Source organism: Podarcis tiliguerta, assembly GCF_965153285.1.
Source record: "Podarcis tiliguerta genome assembly, chromosome: 1".
NCBI lineage: Eukaryota > Metazoa > Chordata > Lepidosauria > Squamata > Lacertidae > Podarcis > Podarcis tiliguerta.
This window is the reverse complement of record NC_139534.1, coordinates 57,702,520-57,724,652: the sequence shown is the minus strand read 5'-3', so window position 1 is coordinate 57,724,652 and position 22,133 is coordinate 57,702,520. Positions and strand designations below refer to the sequence as shown.

General features: G+C 42.0%; 2 protein-coding genes across 6 annotated transcripts; one reads left to right on the top strand and one right to left on the bottom strand.

The window, feature by feature from the left end:
- Positions 1-1,079: 1,079 nt before the first annotated feature.
- On the bottom strand, positions 1,080-5,684 carry LOC310673451 (secretoglobin family 1D member 2-like). Its single transcript, XM_083431900.1, has 3 exons — positions 5,522-5,684; positions 2,578-2,768; positions 1,080-1,352 (listed from the first exon to the last, which is right to left on the bottom strand). Exons 1-3 carry the CDS (start codon positions 5,574-5,576, stop codon positions 1,305-1,307), a joined length of 294 nt encoding a protein of 97 aa, XP_083288026.1. The 5' UTR covers positions 5,577-5,684; the 3' UTR covers positions 1,080-1,304.
- Positions 3,787-21,773, top strand: NLRP6 (NLR family pyrin domain containing 6). Of its 5 annotated transcripts, none has more exons than XM_083431892.1 (10): positions 3,787-4,724; positions 8,909-9,013; positions 11,380-11,687; positions 12,200-12,241; positions 13,593-15,249; positions 16,056-16,142; positions 17,326-17,496; positions 18,026-18,196; positions 19,710-19,883; positions 21,241-21,773. In XM_083431892.1, exons 3-10 carry the CDS (start codon positions 11,402-11,404, stop codon positions 21,425-21,427), a joined length of 2,775 nt encoding a protein of 924 aa, XP_083288018.1. In that variant the 5' UTR covers positions 3,787-4,724; positions 8,909-9,013; positions 11,380-11,401; the 3' UTR covers positions 21,428-21,773. The 5 variants fall into 5 exon arrangements, 4 of the variants coding, with proteins under 4 accessions (XP_083288018.1, XP_083288019.1, XP_083288021.1 ...); XM_083431893.1 differs by having other exon boundaries at positions 8,898-9,013; XR_014508983.1 differs by having other exon boundaries at positions 4,665-4,724; positions 18,130-18,196; positions 21,241-21,380.
- The last annotated feature ends 360 nt before the right edge of the window (positions 21,774-22,133 follow it).

Sequence of the window (22,133 nt, the reverse complement as noted above, 5' to 3'; positions counted from 1 at the left end):
GGCATCAGTGCCTGCATTCATTGGGGAAGGACCACAGTTCATCTACATTGCATGAAGAAGGTGTCAGGTTCAATCCCTGGTGTCTCCGGGTGCAGCTGGGAAAAGCTCCTGCCTGAAACCATGGAGAGCAGTTTCGTATATTCATTGCCCCATTCCTCATGGTGCCACCTGAGGCAGGTCATCTGGCTACGAGGCAAGGCCAGGTCTGGCCAACCTGCTTAGCTTCAGCCAGGCACTGTCTCTGATTTAGACCATAGCTAAAATGAGATCTTTTCTGCCATTCTGTTATACTTCTGCTTGCTTTTGCAGCTTGTCTCATAAAATATCACATATTGCATATATTTTAACCATATTTTTTGAAGGAAAGTAGAAAGTAAGATGCTACTATTTCATTTGTGCCATCAGGGTAATCCTTTGGCTCTGTCACAGAAACTAGCAAGTAAGCTGCTGGTCCAGGCAGTGTGGTGTTTTTGAATTATCTGCCCAAGTTTTACTCCATTTTTTCTGTTATCGTTTTGGCAGTTTCACTCTCATGTCCCTTTTTCTCTCTGATAGCATTTTGGTGTTTTGTAACAATAAACCAATTCAGCAATGCGTTGGTGACTGCCCTGGAGACTACAGCACAATGCAACATCCCTGTGGCATATCACAACTCTGGGCCCATGATCTTGAAAATAACATGCATCCATGGTAGTCATAAAGATTTAATGTGCCTGTAAAGTTCAAGTGTGACTAATGCATGATCTGGGCCATGTGTCGCCTTGGTAACAATGGCTTGCTGGGATTGGCTGCACTTGGAAAGTGTGAGAGGGAAGGATGGGTAGACATGGCAGGTTGCTGAATGAAAGGAAGGTGGATGGGAAATGATTTTCAGGCAAGAAAGGCTTTGTCTGGGGGGGGGGGTGCAACACAAAGCACAACGCATGAACCTAAACCATAAATTTAGAAAATCAAAGTTATTAAACTTAATGAATTGCTAGCGTGCACTATGGATACAGACTGGGGTAGAAACCCTGGAAGAGATGAGCTGTTATCAGTTGTTTCTTTTTTTAAAAAAAAACACCTCCAAACTATGCCACTGGTATGCTTTTTGTTTATTGAGGAAAGAAGTGACTAGAAAGAAGCCTGTGAAGATGCCCGATCTTGAAGAGCGGGATCATTTGAGAGAAGAACGGCTCTTGAAGCAAATATACGTTTCAGCAGGATGAAGATCGGTGAAAGGGAATCACAATCAACAGCTAGCATGATCATCATGGTTTCCTGTCCTGGCTGGGGCTGGTGGACCAGGAGAATTCCTCAAAGCTTCAGTTTTGCAGCAGTTGTGGCTTTTCACATTCATGCAGGATATTTAACTGGAAGAAAGATTGCCAATAGAAATGTATGCTGTAATTCACATGGAGAATAGGATAAAACCTAATCATATAATCATATCTGTCTCTGATATGGTAGGTCGTGTCTAGGCTGTCCTAATCCAGGGTTAGCCAACATGGCGCTTGAGGGCACCAGTACCTCCTGTGGTGCCTGCAAAAGGTCTCAGTAAATAGCCCCTCAAAAATCTACAACGCATGAGAGACTGATTGCTTTTCCTGAACAGTTCCTGTTTGCACTTACTCAGCCTCTCCAAGATGGACCATGCGTGCCCCTTTAAACATGCTACATTTCAGTGAAGGCCAGGATTAGACACACACCCTCCCATCTGTGCTGAACAGGGGAGAGGTGCAAAGAGCTTCTCTCTGTCAGCGAGTGCAGTAGGGGCGAATATAGGTGATTCTTCCTCCTCCACTGATGGAGATGGCTGATGGGGAGGAGGTCTGCACCATTTTGTGTCCTGTCTCTTTTTCTGCTCTTCTACATGTGGCAGCCATTTTATAACTAGAGCCCTGTGCTTTCTCAAAATTCTGAATGTGTCCTCTAGCCAAGAAAGGTTGACAACTCCTGCCCTAATCTCAGAGATTGAATGTGCTTCTTTAATGTGGGAGTTTTTGCCCTTCACTACCAATCCCCAGGGGCTGGAAACCTTCATTGGCATAGCTGTCAACTTTTCCCTTTACGTATTCGGAATAAGGGAATTTCCCTTTAAAAAGGGGAAACGTTGACAGCTATGCTCATTGGTTGTAAAATATTCTTTCCTAGCAGAGATACACTTTTGGTGCCAATTTTCTAATTTTTAGGCAACAGATGAAGACAGTTTGGATCTTCTGAACTTTTAATGGATTGCTTTAACTCTGTTTTTCTCTGCTTTTATTACAGCCTTTTTTGCTATCTAATTAAACTTTCTCTTTGTAGTTCTTTTTTATTATCTGACTTTAGTATTTATTATTGAATGAAAAATAAACAATACAGTTAACTCATACAGACACCCAGCCAGCTTATGCTGGAGTCATGATGTGATAAACAGCCATATCTGAACAAGGCCTCAGAACCTACTTCCACTGAAACATATTGTGTCTGTGGTGACTTGAGGCAATCTGTCATATCAGTTTTAGACCTTCAAGTCCTCAAATAATGAATGTGCATTTGTGAATTTGCCCCAAACTTTTATTTAAGTGTTGGGTATATGTGTGTGAAAATAATTACCAGCACTTGGCTTTTTGCAATTAGAACGGATTCCGGAAGCCCAACTGCACATTGTTTAAGCACAGAAGCAGCTTTCTTCATTTCTTCGGTGGTGGCAAAGCGATCAATTGCTTTCATGTAGTCATCATGCGAGGCGAAAAGGAAGTTTGTGAGAGTATCAACAAGAACAGGGCAAGTTTTGATAGCAGTAGCTGGAAAGGAATGGAAAATGCTTGAAAATTAGATTTTGAGTGAGGAAATCTGAATTGTGATAAAAGTTAGCAGGCTTTGAACCAGTTAAATATCACATGGCAAAAAGCAGGTAGTGTAGCTTTAACTAGGGTATTCAAGTTAAGCAGAAACTATGAGTGCATGATAAAAACCAAATATATAACAGATAAAAATATTTTTAATTAATCTGTTACTTTTGTGAATCTGTCTCAGCTTTCCACTTTCTCACCTGCTAACTGGCTTCCTAGGGTAGTAAATGAAACAGCATGCCAGATTCCATGACCCTGAATGACAAGGATTTTATTATTTCAGTCATGTCCATAAATTGGAACTTGGGGTGGGAGGCCGGGTGTCCAGGAGACATTTGATCTTCTATTCCAGAAATAGATCCAGAAATAGATCCAGGCACCAGTCTTCTTAACCTCCTCACCACACCACCAAAATCCTCTTGAGACTCTCACACAGAATTCGCCTATTCTTTTTTGGGTGTGCACACATGGCATGATTATGTACATTCAGTGCTGGATACAGGTGCCATGTCATCCCTGTCCCAAATTATTCATTGATCTTAAACACATTCTGCTGGAACACTTATAATCCGTTCTGCACCGATAATGCACTTCTCAAGTGCTTGCTGCCTACATGCATACACAGAGAGCACTTTCTCAGGTCTCCTCCTCCTATTGGGGAAGCCCTATGGACATTGCAGGGCTGTGCCACTAGCCCTCATCATATTTAACTTGTCTTTGAATGAAATAGGCAAAATAAGAAACAGTGCAGTCATTTAGCCTCCTCTGTATACTAGAATATATCCGCAGCATATCAACACACTGGTTTCCATCCCCTCTTTTGAAAGGCTGTATATACTGTATATACTGTATATACTGTATACTGTATATACTCGAGTATAAGCCGACATTTTCAGCACATTTTTTATGCTGAAAAAGCCCCCCTCAGCTTATACTCGAGTGAGGGTCCTTTCGGGCTGCTCCTTCCTCCTCCTCCGCCTTTGCCGCTGTTGGCGGTACAGGAGGAGGAACGAGCAGCCCGAAAGCAGCCCTTTCAGGCTGCTTGTTTTTCCTCCGCCACTGCTGCCACCAGCCTCTGGTGTGGTGAAACGACTTATACTCGAATCAATAAGTTTTCCCAGTTTTTTTGTGGCAAAATTAGGTGCCTCGGCTTATATTCGGGTCTGCTTATACTCGAGTATATACGGTATATGGTCTGTTCCAACACTGAGCGAAATAGAGAATGTCATTGCACACAAGTTTGAAAACAAGCCCACCTGTGTGTACAGACAACAGGGGTAGTAGTTGCAGCTTTGTATGATGTTATTGCATTAAGGTATGTACAATTGGAAACTGCTGTGTACAAAAAAAACAACCCCTATGTGGTTTCAAAGACTACATGTGTGTGCATCCTTATTCTTTCCCAACCCTATCTTTTGGGGTCACCCTTGGGGTAGGAGACTTCTAGCTTTCTCTCTCTCAGGTAGATTCACTGTAATGATAACAAAAGACTGGAGCTATTTACAGCTCTGCAAGACACTCTCTGTGTTTTGACCAAGTTGTCTTCTAAATAACTCCAGTACTAAGCAGCTGGTGCAAGCTAGCCTTTGCATATAAACATAACAGTTTTACCCAGAATACCTGCGGGGTGAAATACTTTCCCCCCACATATGTCCAAAGAAAACTGTACGAGCAAAAATAAGCACATAAGCCCAGATCCATTTACTCGCAGCACCGGATGCTAATAAGCAATTGTGAATTGTGAGTGAGGCAGAGCCATCCTCCTAACACTGGTGTCACTGCATTCTAGCTGGGTGAGTCTAGGATGAGATAGAGTAGGGAGCGGCAAGGTCAGAGCCGCATGGGTATGCCAATGGAAGCTCTGGATTGGCTCTGCTGGTGCACCCATCCTGCCACAGAGCTATCAGGGTAAGCTGCAGCAAAGCTGACTTTGGAGGGTGGCTCCATCCAACCATACGGACATGAGAGAGAGAGAGAGAGAGAGAGACCCATGAAATGCATTTGAGGGTAGTGTCATGGACTGGACTGAGGAGGAATGGTGGGGACCGCCCCACCCTCTTCCTGAACCTTCCCGAGAAGAGGAGGACAGTATAGATTTAGAATAGTGGTTTGCAGAAGGTCATAGTTCAGAGGCTGGAGAGGGGAGAAGCTGGGAAATATTGGGAGAGAAGCAGGAAGAAGAAGCACCAGGGGAGAGACAGCTGACAGACTCAGTGTCTTTAGACAGCATTCCTGACCCCTCCTCTCCCAGGACCCGGCGTGCACTGAGAGTAGGAGAACAGAAAGCACAGAGGCAGAAAGCACAGATCAGGCAGCGCAGGGATGATGTATAATAGGAGAGACGGAAGGGGTGGGACTTTACTCGGAGCGACGCCATTATCTGAGAGGTGGCATCCTCCGTCTTTCTATGTGAATATTGAATAAAATACCATGGTAAGAACTTATTGTTTTCCCATTTCTGATTGCCAGCCAGGAGGGTAGGGGATCGGATTCCCTGAAGCCTGACAGCTAGGCAACTTTATACTGCTACTGAAAACTAATTTGAGCAGCAGGATAACAATGACTTACAAATTTTAGGTATTTAAGGAAAACTGTTTAGTATGAAATTGTCCAGTATGAAACTCTTTCCTATGGAAGCATCCATACTTACCCCAAAAGGCCCATTGAGACTAAAATGTCCTGTTATAATGGGCTAAGCAACTCACCCGAATAACAGCAAACCAACAGAGTGCCCAGGAGAAACACAGTTGTCAGCTTCATGGTGGAGATGGTTGTCTATTGTGTACCAGATGGCAACAGGCAATGGACTTCCTTTGGAAAGTTAAGGACCAGGCTTAAATATATATAGGAGACTGCTGGTTTTCCACCCAGCTGAATTTGTGCCAAATTACAGAAATAAATTCTTCAGAAATGTAATTCAAGCCATCTTTGTTCATGAAGTAGGTTTCCCGAGCAGGGGCGAGGGGAAAGTACAACTATAGCTCTTTGATCTTGTTCCCGTGAGAATGAAGTGGCCCATAGAAGCCACTTGTTCCTGCTATGCACAAATGCAAAACGATAAAGGATATTTTGCAAACTGGAGAAGTGAAGCATGTGGTTTCAAGAAGAATGAATTATGTAGGATCACATTAAAATGTAAAAGGAACTGAAAAGCTTATTAGTGCCAAAGAAGTTCATGTCCAGTTCAGGTATGACCAATAACACAGAAACAAGCCTTAATCTCTGTTTTAGATAAAATTTGTCAGTAGTGACAGCTGAAGAAGCTATAAAACAACAAAACTGGTTTGGGCAATTTTGGAGAAGCAGGTGACTTTCTATTAAATATATAAAAACCTTTAATTGTGGTTTTATCCATTAAAAGAATGACCCAGGGACAGACTCCAGCAGTCACTTTTGAATCAGCCAAAATGGTGAGCATTCCAGGGTACAATAATCACAGCTGTTATTAAATAATTAGGCTGAGTTGTTAAAATACTGACAGTTACTAGCTAGAAATGTTATTACTATTGTTAGGTTAAGCGAATCTGGCAATAAACCTTTGGGGTTATAAATTGACATTTCTGGTTCTGTCAGACTCAAATTTCTTCATTTGAAAGGTTACATGGTTCTTAATAGGAATTTGACCAATTCATTTCTAACCAATAATTCATGTTTTCAGTAATTATGAAATTATTAATACTGTTCTAGTGGACTACTGCCCACCATTAAAGGAAAACTAAGATGACTTTAAACAAATAATTTATTGGCACTTGTTCAGTGCTAATTCCTAACGGTATAAGAGCTTAGCACTTAGTGACGGTGTTGGCAGCAAAATGACCTGCCCTTTTAACATTTGGTTTTGACTTCCCGCCAAATCGTAAACAGTCTTAGTTCAATCACTATCTGCAACATTTATCTTCTTATTTTAATAAATATTGACAGGGAAATCTACTGAAATGAACAATGGAGTAAACCTTTCCCCCTATAATGCAACGGTATCCACCTGAGAATTAGGAAGTATGCAGAAAAGATTTTATGGTCTGGTTCATGTACTTACCCAACCCACTCTTCCCCTAAGCAAAGAGAACTGATGAGCTGAGTAAATATATGAACTGGCCTCAAATGAACTGAGAGGAGTCACCCAATGCTGTGCTCATGGATGCCTGGGCACCCACAAAGGCCTTCATTGGTGCCCCCAAGCAGGGGCCTCAGACTCAGAGCTTTCAGTAGAAATGTGTGGGGCAGCTTTACTTTTGCTGATAAGGTGCCAGAAGGGAACCTACTGTTCTGGGCTGAAAATAACTGGCATGCCTTCTACAAGGCTTGCAATATTCCTCTGATTTCAGGCAAAACTGCAGGCATGACTGAATGGAAGAAGGAAATCCTGCTGAGGGGCTGTACTATTCCTCTGAATGAAATGTATGAAACCTGAGAGGTCCCCTCTGCCCATTTTCTAGAAATCTCTTTCTTTGCTGTTATTTAGGAGAGGAGAAGTGACTAACCCAGGACGCTGCCTTGCCTTGGGTTTGCCATCAACCTCCCATGTGTGTGGAGGAGCTGAAATCCAGACCTCCACACATGGAGAGCCAGAGGGCTGTTTGGAGAAGAACATAAGCAGTAAAGGCAAGAGGCAGGCAGCAATTTGGGGAGAGGGCTTTGGAAACGCAATGTTTTCCTTCCCCCTTTCCTGCCTTGTAGCCCAACAAGGACCAATTTGAGTTCGAGTTTTAATACAGCTGTTTTGCGCAACATCATTTGAGGTGTTAGAAACAAGATGGCTTGGTTGTGCTTAAAGGTAAAGGGACCCCTGACCATTAGTTCCAGTCGTGGACGACTCTGGGGTTGCGGCGCTCATCTTGCTTTATTGGCCAAGGGAGCCGGCGTACAGCTTCCGGGTCATGTGGCCAGCATGACTAAGCCGCTTCTGTCGAACCAGAGCAGCACATGGAAACGCCGTTTACCTTCCTGCCAGAGCAGTACCTATTTATCTACTTGCACTTTGATGTGCTTTCGAACTGCTAGGTTGGCAGGAGCGGGGACAGAGCAACGGGAGCTCACCCCGTTGCGGGGATTCAAACCGCCGACCTTCTGATCGGCAAGCTCTAGGCTCTGTGGTTTAACCCACAGCACCACCCGCGTCCCTGGTTGTGCTTAGGTGACTAGCAAATATTAGCACAGGTGCCACCCAGCAAAATGTCACTACACACATTAAAACAACCACCACCCACCCACCCACAGAATACAGTTCTCTGGGTACACACTTGAGTAGCATGTGGTTTTATGCTGTTCTTTTCCTCTTAGGGTGTACACACATGGCAGTCTAAAGTGGATTTGATGCATTTTGTGTGTGTATGTTTTACATGTTGTAAACAGAGCATCCAGGTGGAAGCCTGAAGTTTCTGCCTAATTAATTTGGATTTCCCGAATCCATGGACTATTTGATGGGGGGGATCCCTGTGCTGCACACATGGAGAGTGGAAAAAGAATCTCCCCGTTTCTTTTGCGCCCCCCCCCCCCCGGCTTCTTTTTTGCCTAGGAAAGCTCTCCGGGCAGAAGCAGCAGGACTTGGCTAATGATGTAAACGGTGAATCAATTAACAGCAACATGGCCAGAAAAGAACAGAGCTGGAAGAATTTAGTGGCTCTTGAAACTTCTTTTTTATGCAAAAGTGGTAAATAAATAAATAAATAAATATTGTTTTTTAATGAACATTTGGTTCTTTATGGGACATTTTTGAAAGGTTTGCTTTGGTAAGATGTATTGCTGTGCAATTTCACAGACAAAACACATGCATCTGTGTGAATGCCCACAAAGGAGCCCAGGTTCCTGGAACTTTCAGAAGCCAAGAGAGTAATAATTGAGGAGACAACAGGCACCGTGGGAACACACGCCGTTAAGCAATTGCTAAGTCGAAGAAGTAAAATTCACAGAATAGAGAAGTATTTTCTTTTTACTGAAACTCAGCACACACTGGAACAACGCTAAACAAGACACACATTCCCTTTTATATCAGTCAGACAGCATTTAGGGCAGTTCAGAAAACAGGAAAGATTTGGGTTTGACAGTTTTGCAACAATCAAGTATGATGTAAATGTTTCCTAGTTCCTCTTCAGGGGGTCTAAGGTAGGAATCTCCTCTGAACACTCAGAAAGTGGATCCAAGTGAATCCAAGGCATAGCCAGATTTCTTACTCTCAGCATTATCCTTGCTAGCTAATGGTAAGTACATAATTTTCTTTATTATCTTCCAGTATTTGCTGGTTTTAATCATAGTGTTGATGAAAGGCAAACCGTGATCTATGAAGTTTGCTATTGGGAAATTTCTTCACAAGCGCCTTAAGAATGAGCTGTACCTATAGCTTAATTCCCATATATTTCAATGGGGCTTTTGCATATGAAGTCCTAACTCTGGTGAAAAGTTTTGCTGTTGTTTTGTTTTTAAATGGAACAGCTACTTTGGCGAAATATCCTGAATGAGCTTGAACACTGATAAATGCCTATAGATTTAGATTTACAGATGTTCAAGGTTAAGTATTAAAGTATCAATAAATACTCTATTGCCTCACATTGTCATTAGTTTTTGTCTAGGTGAGACAGTTTCTGGAAAAGTAAAGAACACAGATATATTAGGTGTGAGTTCCAGTAATGACAAAGATATAACATTTCTAGATATCAGAAATGACTGTGCCTTAGACCAGTGGTTCCCAATGAGCTAAGTACTGTGCCCCCCCCCCCCATTTTTCAAAAGCCAAGCCATGGACGCCTTTTGAAAATGTTGATATCTCTATGGTACTTTTTGTTATGTGAATGGTGCCACAGAGCCCTTGGGTGGATTACGCAATTGGGAACCACTGCCCTAGACAATTGGTCATGAAACTGGCCAGAGGGGCAATGACTCTGGGCCCCAGTGGGGTAACACCCAGGACCTGATGCAAGACATAAGTGTAACTGAACCAATTACTGGACAATTGCTGAGGAAGTTGAAAGGCAAAGTGGGTCAAATCTCTCCAGAATACTTGGGAGCAGTGCTTTTATTCTAGAAGAAAAGTTGCAGGTACTCATCATGTACAGTGGTACCTCGGGTTAAGAACTTAATTCATTCCAGAGGTCCGTTCTTAACCTAAGGTACCACTTTAGCTAATGGGGCCTCCTGCTGCCACCGCGTGATTTCTGTTCTCATCCTGAAGCAAAGTTCTTAACCTGAGGTACTATTTCTGGGTTAACGGAGTCTGTAACCTGAAGTGTCTGTAACCTGGTACCACTGTAGCTGTTATAGTAAGTGCCACACTTTCAAACAAGCCCCAGACCTCTGTGCTGCCCTTAAAGTACCACTGTCAGAGTGGGTGAGGGCGCAGCTCAGATATTGCGAAAGTAGGCACTGAGCACCTGAGTCATCTTAATGTCGTTTATAGTACCTAGCTCACTTTCCCATTGAGTTATGAGCCACCCTATAGTGTTCTACAATGTTCTCATTATGTTTCATATACTTAACAGTCATGGCTCTTTATTTTTATACTTTGCTTTCAGCAGGGGGTTGTTGCTTGTCTCGTTTTGTCTCTGTGTTGCGGACTCGTGTGCAGCAGGTTGGAGGCCACTGGGGAGTGAGGAGGGGGGTGGGAAGTATAAATGCAGTAAAGAAAGACACTGAATTAGGATTGAAATTGGCGGCCCAGGAGCGCCTCTTGATTAATGCCAGTTGTCCTAATTATAGAGGAACCAACCACAAGCCATGCCGAAGACGGAGGTTCGTCCATGGCAGGGACACACTGCCAGGTCACACGTGCTCTGCCTTTCAAGTTGGCAGAAATGGGCTTACAGTGAGATGCAGTAAAATCCCCAGACCGCACTGGGGAACATTGCCAGCAGGGCTTATACCTCATAAATCCTGGTTTTCCCCTGTCTGAACCTCCTCGCAGCCCATGGAGGGCTACGAGGAGTGACCACTATTGACTCGTGATGTGAACTGAAACCTCTAAGGCCATTACTGACGTCAGCCAGCTGTGCAGCTGATCCTCAGCACCCTGACACTCTGGTGGCCACAACTACCGCTACTGCTTGAAGACTGTAAGCAGTTTTTCTTGCATCACTGTCCTGCTGATGTTCTTAGTTAAAACATCTTCCTTTAAATTTCCTGTTTCTATCCTATTTTTAAACATTTTTAAAAACTACATTGTGTCAGATTTGGGTAGAGCCTTCATAGTACCCCCTTTCACTTCCTTGCAGTGTTTAACGCATTTTCAAACACCATAATCCTCATTAGTTGTAGTAGCAGCAGCGTTCAAGGCATAGGTATGCAACTTTGGAGCAGTTTGTGAGCACTGCATTTTATAAACTGATTCATATTAAAATAAACATTCCAAAAAATAACTCTGATCTCTCAAAACTAACAGAGACAGTGCACACATACACAAGTATACATGCACACATTAGTGTAGAGTGAGTTTCCCCAGTCTGAGAGTGTAGCACTGGATATGCAGCCATTTATTTTCCTTTCTGTAGGCAACTAATTGCATCCACCATGTTTATTTTAAATTTCCCTTTTAAAATATGTAATTAAAGTTGTACTTTGCTTCTTTATATTTCAGTTTAGTTCTTTGATGCTTAACGATGGGAAACAAGAGCAGCCGAATCAGTGACCTTCTCTTACTTGTGCTCGATGACCTTTCTCAGGAAGACTTCAAAAGGTTTAAAGACAAGCTCTCCTATTCAGACCTCGAAGGAAAGCGTTTCATAATTCCCCGAAGTCGGCTAGAGAACGCGGACAGGGTAGATACCAAGAATCTCCTGCTCAAGTTTTATGGTGGAGATGATGCAATAGATGTAACCATACAAGTGCTCTCGGATATTAATCAGAAAGAGTCTGCTGCTAAACTCAGAAAAGAGAAAGAGAAAGGTAAGGGACTCTCAGAAAACCTGCGACTCATTTCCCTCCATGCATCTCCAGATGGAACAAAAAGCAGCCATGAACAAGCTGTGATCCAACACAGGTGATCCAACTAGCTCTACTTACCACTTCTGTCCAGAGTGCAAGTGTCTTCTAGAAAAGAGTTATGAAATGATTATGTACAAAGAGTTTACACTTATCGAGTCTGGCAAACTTGCTCAGAATTATCTACTACAGCACACCACTGCAATGGTTGCAACATTGAATTTGTATGTGAGAAACTCAGTTGGACTCAACTATTACATTTACCAGATAGCTTTGGGGAATACATTGTCTTTTAGCCTAAGCTGGGGGGCAGAGAAAGGAAGAAACACCAGATGCTTGAAGAAAGATTTATTTCAAGCCCAATGCATTTTGAGATAATCCTTCTTTGGGCCACCAGGTGTCCTTCTGTGAATAATATACATGTGTCAGATTACACTAAACAGGTATTCTAAGAACAATTTCAATTCTCCTTTCAGGTTTGGTGTCTGGTCAGAAAGCACTGGAGATATCACCAAAAGGTACATAAAACCCACAGCAGGTCATTCCTCTTATCAAAGCCTTAGAAGTTTGGGTTTAACACCTTAGCAAATCTGATTCACTTGAAAGTATTTTGAGAGAGCTGCTGAATGCACATGATTTTGGGTGTTGGATCTGGGTGGTTGCTGTTATGTACTGATGTTCTCACCCTGGGCCAGCAGGGGGATACTGTAGATAGTTATGCAAATGAAGGATCGAAAGTAACGTTCTGTGATTGGATAGTTTGTATGCAAATGAAGGATCGAAAAGTGACGTTCTGTGATTGGATAGTTTTAGAAAGTTGCAACAGTTACAATTGTTCTGGAGCTCTATATAAGCAGGCTGACTGAGCTCCTCAGTTAGTTCTGTTCCAGCTTACAAATAAAGAGCTGCTTTGGAAGAATCGCTGTGTCGTCTGATATGTTCGCCCACAACTTAACAGTTGCTATTCCATTAAAGTGGTGAACATGGTCTTGCACAATATATATATACAGGGCAGCAGCACTCCTTTCTATGGAAATGATCTAGAGTCCTGTTTGCATATGGAGGGTAGAGTGCTGAGGCCTTCCTCCCTGTGTACAAGCAGACCATAGAAATATAAGGGCAAGGCAGGCCTTCTCTGAACCAAAGCAAAAGCCCACCTAGTCCAGCAGTCCATTTCAATAATGGGTCACACCCTGGCCACACCTACATGCAGCCTCTCAGGACTTGCCTGCCTGCCACTGCAATCCAGGTAAACAAGGCATCTAACCCCACCTTCTAGCCCTGTACAGAGACTCCAGCCACAGTAAGGTATTAGGGCTGGAGTGGAGAATCTGTAGCCCTCCAGATGATGGATCACAATTCCCATCATCCCTGACAATTAACTGTGCTGGCAACAGCATCAGGAAGGTAATATGTTGGCAATTCCTTTGTTAGGGCTTGAGCGCACAAGCGTCTTGGACCTGAGTCCAGTATCTAGCCCAGCATCCACGAGCCTCAGTAGGGTCCCAATTTGTTTTCCATGTGATTTCAGGTGTGGGACAGGCACAGATGAATAATCATTTTGTTTTCCATGTGATGTCAGGTGTGGGACAGGCACAGATGAATAATCAAGAACTTAATGTTCCTGAGTTGCTGACATTCCTGAGTAGCTGATCTGTGATTACAGGGAAGCTCTTCGAAATCTGTTTTAATTCAAACCACTTCATCCAAATGGAGCATTTTACCTCTGTGGATGTCTGTGTCTGCGGGGGGTCGGGTCCATTTGCGGGAAGCCCAAACCAAGATCAAAAAGTCTACTCCTGAGAACTATATCATTTTGTTTGCATTGTTTCATGTACTCTCCCCCAGTGCTTTCTTTCTTGTTATTAGATTACAGGATTAAATACAGAGAATATGTATGGGAAGAATATCAAGTAATTCAAGACAAAAATGCCCTCCTTGGTCAATGGGTGAACCTAAACAGAAGATACACCCAACTCTTGATCATTCAGAAACATTGCCTGCTGGAAGAGAAGCAGCATGAAATTATGTCCACTGGAAGGAAACATGCCAACATGATGGGCAAGCAAGCCAGTCCAGGTAGTATTGCGGCTTTATTTGATCCCGATGATAACAGAGTGAACCCTAGAACTGTTGTGCTCCAAGGGCCTGCTGGGATTGGAAAAACAATGACAGCGAGGAAGATTATGTTGGACTGGGCAGTTGGCAAACTCTACCAAGGCAAGTTTGATTATGCATTCTACATAAACTGCAGAGAAATTAACTTGATGACTGAGCAGCAGAGTCTGATTGATTTAATCTTTTGGAACTGTCCTGAGAGAAATGCTCCCCTGGAAGATATTTTTGCAAACCCAGAGAGGCTCCTGTTCATAATCGACGGTCTTGATGAACTGAAATTTTCCTTAGAATCCAATGAGGAACATCTGTGTTTCGATCCTAGTCAAAAGAAGCCGGTGAAAGTTGTACTGAAAAGTTTAGTCAGGAAAAGCATTCTTCCCAAATCATATTTAATCATCACTACAAGGCCAATTGCTCTGGAGCAACTGCAGAAGTGTCTGAAGTATCCCCGCTACATAGAGATCCTGGGGTTTTCTGAGAAGGACAGGGAAGAGTATTTCCAGAAGTATTTTGGGAATGAGAGGCAAGCGGTACAAGCTTTTGGGGTTGTGAAAGCAAATGAGATGCTCTTCACCATGTGCTTTGTCCCCATTGTGTGTTGGATCATCTGCACTGTGGTGAAGCAACAGATGGATAGAGGAGAAGATCTTGTGCAGACTTCAAAAACAACTACCTGTGTATACATGTTTTATTTAACTAGCTTACTCAGAGATCACAGTCCAGTGTTGGAAAGAGGTAAACAGAAACATTTCCAAAACCTTTGTCTCTTAGCCAGAGAAGGAGTCTTGACAAGGAAAATACTCTTTGAGGATGATGACCTCCAAAAACATGGCTTAAAGGAGGCTGACATCCGGTCACTCTTCCTTCACAAGAAACTCTTCCAGCAAGATATTGATTGCCAATCTGCCTACAGCTTCATCCACTTAAGTTTCCAAGAGTTTTTTGCAGCCTTGTCCTACGTGCTAGAGGAAATACCAGAAATGGCCGACAAATCAGATTGTAGTTATGAAGATGTGAGAAAGTTGCTAAAAGATTTTGGAGAGGGTGGAAATGAGTACTTAGTGTTGACAGTCCGCTTTCTGTTTGGTCTTTTAAATGAGAAAAGGAAGAAAACAATAGAGAAAAGTTTAGGCTGCAAAATTTGTTCAGAAACGAAACAAGTGCTTTTGGACTGGATCGAAGCTGAGGTGGCATCAAAGAGCTGTCAAAAGCAATCTGAGATATTCTGTTGCTTATATGAAATTCAAGAAGAAGAGTTTGTGGGAAGAGCAATGGATTGTATCCCTGAGATTAAGCTGTATGATAACTGCCTAGGGAACACATTCAACTCTCTGGTTATTTCATTTTGCCTGAGACACTGTCGTAAAGAACAGTCCTTCCATCTTGGATATCTACTTTTTTTGTCAAGGTATGTGAACCCATCAGAAGACACTGTTCAGATCAGTTCAGGGTTTTTGTTTTTTTGTTTTTAGCTAAAGTGCAAACCAAAACTTTGGTCCATTTAATTATGCCCTTTCCTGGGATATTCTGACCACTATGGCCCATGCAATGGCAACCTCATAGTTAGATTATGATTAAATATATAGGTGGTTTAAAAAAAACATTAAGAAAAGGTGTAATTCTCTGAAAGCCAAATAATGTTCCAGATCTAATATTCTATGTTGTATGTAGGTATGTTCAAGGGTACTAGAGCATGGGTAGCAGTGAATCTAGGGCACAGATTTTTCCAAAGAGCCCATTTTGTTAAGCCAGAGCACATAAAATTTTAGTTGCTAAAGCTCAAACTGAATGCAACAAACACGTATTTGCAAACATTTATATTGTACATGTTCATTCATGGCCATCACTCCCTTTTGAGCATATACTTGGTGGCAAACCCAGCTTTGCTGGTGCATACTTCATGAAAGAGTCCTAGTTTTGGTTATCAAGGGAAAGTTTCGCTCAATGTGAATTTGACTTTTCATATTCGAAAATGTGCCTTTCTGTTGCTTATGGCTATGCCAACCTCTTTCAGAAGTGATTTCACCCAGAATGAGCACATATGTCAACATTTATCCTCTAGGGCTAAAAATTACTCTTGATCAACAATCTTGTCTCTGTGCCCTGGAGGAGTTGTGTAAAACACACCCTACAACTTCCCAGGTCATGATGCAACGTTGTCTGTAGGATCCAATTGCATAGCATATCCAACACACAGTTTTCTATTTTGTTTAGCTTATATTTTAATGGAAGAGTGGATGAAAACCTGCCTCTCCTATTTGAAGGACTGAAGGATCCAAGGTGTAATGTAAGAGAGATCTGGTAAGTAGCTGGCAATGATACTTTTGTTCTTTCATGTCTTGTGCAACTCTGCCTTAGTTCATCTCACGCAGCTTTCTGTTGGCATGCCCAGGGCCCAGATGCCCTCAGCCCTGTCGGGGGCTCAGCCAAATGCCTGAGGGCACAAACTGGGTAGGGCTGTGCACACTACTCCCACCCCAGCATCTCTCCACATGACTGTATGGAGATTCTAAGCCTGTTCAGCTGGAAGCCTCCTCAGGATCTGGAAGCTTGTATTACTAGGGTTCCCAGCTTTCAGTATGTTCTGCTGAATGCAATTGGAATGTCCCTTCAGCCCTTCATCTTCAACGGACAGAGTCTGAGAGTGGAGGGAGGCATTGAAGGTAGTGTACATGGCTCTCTATTTTACACCATTAAGGCAGGAAATAAATGCAATTTTAAATATAATCTATATGAGACCATATAGAAGTCTAGGGTTGCTGTAGGCAACTGTTACCTTGGATAGGAATAGTTTTTCTTAGGTTTGCAGCTTTAGGTTATTTAAAGTAGCATCCATTGTAAAGGCCTTTTTATTGTTTGGAGATAGCAGCAGCCAACTTTTTGGACAAATGTGCAGCAAGTCAAATCTAGAGCACTGGAAGGTGTGACATTCTGGTATATGAAGGCAGTGGGAAGTTGGAGTAGAATAGTCGTTTGAGGAGGGAGGGGGAAAGCCAGCTCCCTGCAGCTGCCCCCTCTCTGGCTAATGGATAGGGCTATGCAGCCTGGCCTTTTCCCTTGATGTGCAAGGAGATTCTGTTGATGATCACATGAATAGTTAAAGTCACTACTGAAATGAGTAGACTGCATTTCCAAAGCTGATTTAAAAAAGGAGAAGTCTGTTATCTGGGGCTGCCAATCCATGTCAAATTAGTTAAAAGTCAAAAGTATAGGCGTGAGCCTTAGTATGATTCACTTCCTGTTGGCAGCCATCTGTCTCGGGAGACAATGGAGGAGTGTACTTTTGGAGGAGAGGTCAAGCTGTTGGATGGTTGCAGTGCCTGCTGTGGAGAGACCAATGCACAAGAGACGTGCTTTGTTGCAGCAGATGAAGGCAGATGCACCATGGTGTTTCTTCTCTTTGGCTCCTACAGTCTAAAAGCTTATCCTAAAGAAGTTGCAAAGAGTTGGGAAAGGGAAGACTGACTCCCTATTTCTTCCTCAGTTTTAAGCGATGTAATCTCAGAGCTGCTTCCTTTGAGATTCTTACCTCTGTCCTCACCATGAATCAACACATCAGGGAATTCAACTTACAGCAAAGCGACCTAGGAGAAGTGGGAGTGATCAAACTCTGTCAAGCACTCAAGCATCCCAACTGCAAACTGCAGACACTGAGGTGAGTGCTCATAGGTGTCTTTTATCAAAATCGTAAGGGCAGAACCTTGGGTTACACTTGCCAGGGTTGCTATCCAAAATGGCCGCCTTGTGCCAAAGAATACCCAGCCTGGTTGGAAGACATAATTGTAGTCTGTGATGCTCTGCCCCGAGTCCTGACACTGCAAATCTCCATGCCACTGATCTATATTTCTGAGTCACTGGAGGGTAAGTGGATAGTCAATGTGATATTAAACTCAGTGATTGGAATAAGAAATAAATTAAAACACATTAGTAAATATCTATACTGTTATATAAGTATTTGGCATAGCAACCACATCTAGAATATTGTTCACTGTGCTAGTCAGCCCATCTCTAATGCACTTTCGGAGGACAAAGGAAACAAAGCACTACGGCTAAGGAAAATGTCAACGATAATGGGACTTCTACTTTGGTTTTTTTTTTAAAAAAAATGACCTACTTTTGAAACACAGTCAACTTACTGAATACATTGTCATCATTAATTCCTCTTGAACACTTAAACCTTTCAGATTACGTTGCTGTAACCTCAGCCCCAAGTCATGTGAGAAACTAGCCTCTATTGTTCCTAAAAACCAGAACCTGAGAATGCTTTATTTGGACTTTAACAATATAGGGGATGCTGGACTAATAGAGCTCTGCCAAATGTTAATGCATCCAGACTGCCAACTGCAGGTACTCAGGTAAGTGACCAATGGCTTATTGCAATCATAGGCAAATTGTGGCTCTCCATGTACTGTTGGACTTCAACTCCCATCAGCACTGGCTAGCATGGCCAATGCCCAGGGATGTGGGAGTTGTAGTCCAACAGCTTCTGGAGGCCACAGCCCCCCCCCCCACTGTCTTTTAAAAAAAAACTTAGCATCATCTGAATTGCCTGGCTCAGTATAGATTTTCTCCTAAGCACAGTACACATTGCCCCAACTCAATTTTGACAAAAATAGCAAATATTACTAAAGAAACTATTGTTTGTTGCCTGAAATTAATGCTACTGAAGATTTTTGATGATACACTGTAAATGTATTGTCAAAAGAATTGGTCTTATATAGGATGGCAGAACGAAATAGTAATTGCAACTCAAAAGAAAACAGCCCAACTCTTACACTGGACACTTGGTACTGCTCACTCTGGAATATAGCTGTAATGGAGAAAATCACACATCATTTGAGATTTTGTCAAAGACTAGGACCTCCAGACACTTGATTTGGCATTCCTAGGACATAATACAGCAGAACCATATAGAGACTATCTTGGCTGTCTCTTAGTGCAGACTCAAGTCAGCAAGCCTGAGCTTCCACAGCCGCCGCCACCTGCCCTGGCAGGATTGGTAGCAACAATGCTTGAGATTTTATTCTCTTGTTAATTATGCTGTTTTAAATGTGCATTTTGTATTTGACTTCCTTTAGTTATGTTTTCTTTTGAAATGTTTAAGTTTTTGTTGGTTGTTTGTTACGTTAAATATGCATCCTGTTGTTGAACTTAATAATGCTTTATTTTGACATCTTTAGGTAATATTCTAGGATCCTGTTAATTATGTTGCTTTGAATGTATACTTTTTATTTGACTTTCTCCAGTAATGCTTTATCTGATGTTTTAATGTGTTGCAAACCAGATTGTTTTCTTTAAAATATAAAGTGGTATAGACATGAAATGAATAATTAACTGTCAGAGACAACACCCCCCCCCCCCATCAGCAGGCTTAAATTTCTAAGCAGACTTGCTTTGCAGATGGCATAAATGTCATATTCCTTTATAACAAAGAGACAGCACATTGGGGACAAGATTCTGCTACATCTCTTCTTCCTAACAGGCTAGTTGAGAAGGTGCAGTAGTAGTTCTGTCACATGGGACCATTTAATCAGGTAGCCTAGCGTAATCATGACTGTGGCAAAACCAGGGAGAGGTGCACATCTTGCAAGCAGAGACATTTCCGTCATAAGCCACCACTGATAGGGAAAGTCAGCCAAACTAGTCAGATTGGGAAATGGATGCAAAGTGTCAAATCTTTGGGATGGGGGTCCTCAATGAGTACATAAAGTGACCTTTCTTCTACAGGACTCATTTTATTTTCGTTGCAATAAGTTATAGACCCTGTAAAGGCAGATATTGTAAAAATATTCTGCCGCTGGACTTAAAGCCTGTTAAGCTACTTCCATGTAAATCACTTTGTAATGGATTTTTCATTTCTTTGAACAGCTTGCTTGGTTGCAATCTCACTGCTGCTTGCTGTGTGAATCTTGCTTCTGTTCTCTGTAAAAACCAGTCCCTGCTAGAGCTGTCTCTAGGCCATAATGAAGAAATGGGAGAGGCTGGTGTGCAGCTCTTATGCGAAGGCCTTCGACATCCAAATTGCAAAATAGTTTCACTAAGGTACTTGTTTCAAAGTATTTGAAATACCATAGGGATGTTAAAAGCAAATTGAACAGTGATGGGAACCTTTGAGAAAGTGGTTCATAACTACATTGGGAATAAGATATTGATTATCAGCTGTACACCAAGTTTGGATGAGAATTGCTTCCAACAGATTTTAGAAGATTTGGGGCATGGTGCCATCAGTATGCTAAAGCACCTAGGTCTATTTGTCCATAGTATCAGGAGAACAATGCAGATCCTGCCCATGCTTGGACTCTGTGGTGGTCTGAACGGGAGAAAAGAAACCAAGCTGGAATGGAGGGGCTGTGAGTGAATGGTTTGTGTCTGAAAAAGTAGACCAATTGCCTTGGACAAAGCTGCACTCTCCCCTAAACGAGCAGATATAATCTGGCGTACTTCTGGATCAACATTTTTCACTAGAAGCCACATGGTTTCTGTGGCTTGAAGAGTCTTTCATCAAACTGCAGTTGGCAATCATGCTAATATGCTTTTCTATGTGTTGGCAGCCTCCCAGGATGGCTGGAGCAACCCAGCCAGATGGGCAGGGTATAAATAATAAAATTACTCCTACAACTGCATTCTGCACTAACAAGAATGACACCCTGTCATCATATTACATCTCTGTTTGGAGTGCTGCACTGGCTGCTACAGTGATACCTCGCAAGACGAATGCCTCGGAAGACGAAAAACTCGCAAGACGAAAGTTTTCGTTTTCTGAGTTGCTTCACAAGACGGATTTCCCTATGGGCTTGCTTCGCAAGACGAAACATCTTGCGCCTTTTTTTTTAAACCGCCAATGCATTTCTATGGGAAACCGTCAATACACAGCGCTGCTTCGCAAGACGAAAAAACTTGTAGAACGAAAAAACTTGAACGAATTAATTTCGTCTTGCGAGGCACCACTGTACTTTATTACTGGGGCAGATTATAAGTATATGAAACCCTCAAGAACTCGGAACCATTTTCTTGAAGGATTTTAACATGTATTTTTATTATTATTCCTTAACTGATTCTGTTATTGCATTTTATATTCATTTGTTTTTAACACTTGATTTTTAAGTGACTAGTTTCAAGGAAACCATTACAGTGGGAAGAGCGATCATCTTGGATATCTTTGCAGACATTTTGGGGGGAGGGGGAGGGTCTCACATTTAGATAGCAAAGGTGGACTAAAAACAATAGGCCAATAGCTTATGAGAAGCTTCCTTACAATAGAAGCAAATCAGTCAAAACTTCAGTTAGAAGAATGCAAAGTCATCTAGGACAACTGTCCTTCTGAGAGTTATTTGCAATAGATTTTGAACTTGGTGCTTTTCATTTACAAGCAACCATTTCCTTATGAACTTTTATCTAGGTTGGATTCATGTGGACTGACAGAGGCATGTTGGGAAGCCTTTTTGGCAGCTCTCAAAACAAACCAGTCTCTGCGAGAGCTTGATCTACAAAATAACGATGATTTGAAGAGGTACCTAGAAGCTGATAAACGAAGCAGGATTAGAAAATTGAAGCAGCATAACTTTAGAATACAAATAAGCTTATAGGCCTATAACATGGGGAAGGTGGGTTTGCTTTTTTCTAATAAAGTTAATTAGTGGTTGTCTAATCTGTTAAAATGATAGTTTGATTATCTGCATTTGATTTAAATTTTGTTTAGAGATTTATGATTAGTATATGGGCACATGTTCACATTTCTTCAACCTTGTTCCCTAAAAGAAAAAAGCAGCTTTTTCATTGCTGCTGGTGACAAACAGAATTCTCCTTTCCAGTCTGTTGTCTTCTCCATCTTTAGCCTCATGCAGCAAGAAAACCTCAGTTATCATTAAATACATAAGTGTGATCATATTTACAAAAAGGTGTAATTAAATTGTGACACAGGAAAGCTAAAAAGGAGTACGTCTAGAATGCACGTCAATTCCACATCAATTTCTTCTGATAAGATAACCTGTTCTTCATTCCACCTTTTCAATTTTTTACTTTTTCAGGTTCTTTAAAAATAGTAACAAGGCCTTGCACAGAATGCAATAATGACTGTCAAAATTTGTCAAGTGGAACTTATGTAGATAATAATCTCCTTTGGGAAATGCCTCAGAGCCTCATCTATCATGGTATCAGCAGCTTGATTCTATCTAGCTTGGGCCATTAGACTTAGGAGTTTCCTTTAAATTATAAACTGGCATTCAGAGATCTGAACCTATAATTCCTCACTCTCAGCATGACATATTAACTACTATACCACGTAGACTCTTC

What these genes read in the sequence shown, in the direction of transcription:
- NLRP6 (XM_083431892.1), top strand. Translation starts at nt 11,402, where the DNA reads ATGGGAAACAAGAGCAGCCGAATCAGTGACCTTCTCTTACTTGTGCTC. An exon ending in TGCAAACTGCAGACACTGAG is followed by an intron (nt 17,497 to 18,025) that starts GTGAGTGCTCAT and finishes TAAACCTTTCAG; the next exon opens with ATTACGTTGCTGTAACCTCA. An exon ending in TGCAAAATAGTTTCACTAAG is followed by an intron (nt 19,884 to 21,240) that starts GTACTTGTTTCA and finishes ACTTTTATCTAG; the next exon opens with GTTGGATTCATGTGGACTGA.
- LOC310673451 (XM_083431900.1), bottom strand. Translation starts at nt 5,576, where the DNA reads ATGAAGCTGACAACTGTGTTTCTCCTGGGCACTCTGTTGGTTTGCTGT. An exon ending in GTTGGTTTGCTGTTATTCGG is followed by an intron (nt 2,769 to 5,521) that starts GTGAGTTGCTTA and finishes ATTCCTTTCCAG; the next exon opens with CTACTGCTATCAAAACTTGC. An exon ending in TTGCAAAAAGCCAAGTGCTG is followed by an intron (nt 1,353 to 2,577) that starts GTAATTATTTTC and finishes TCTTTCTTCCAG; the next exon opens with TTAAATATCCTGCATGAATG.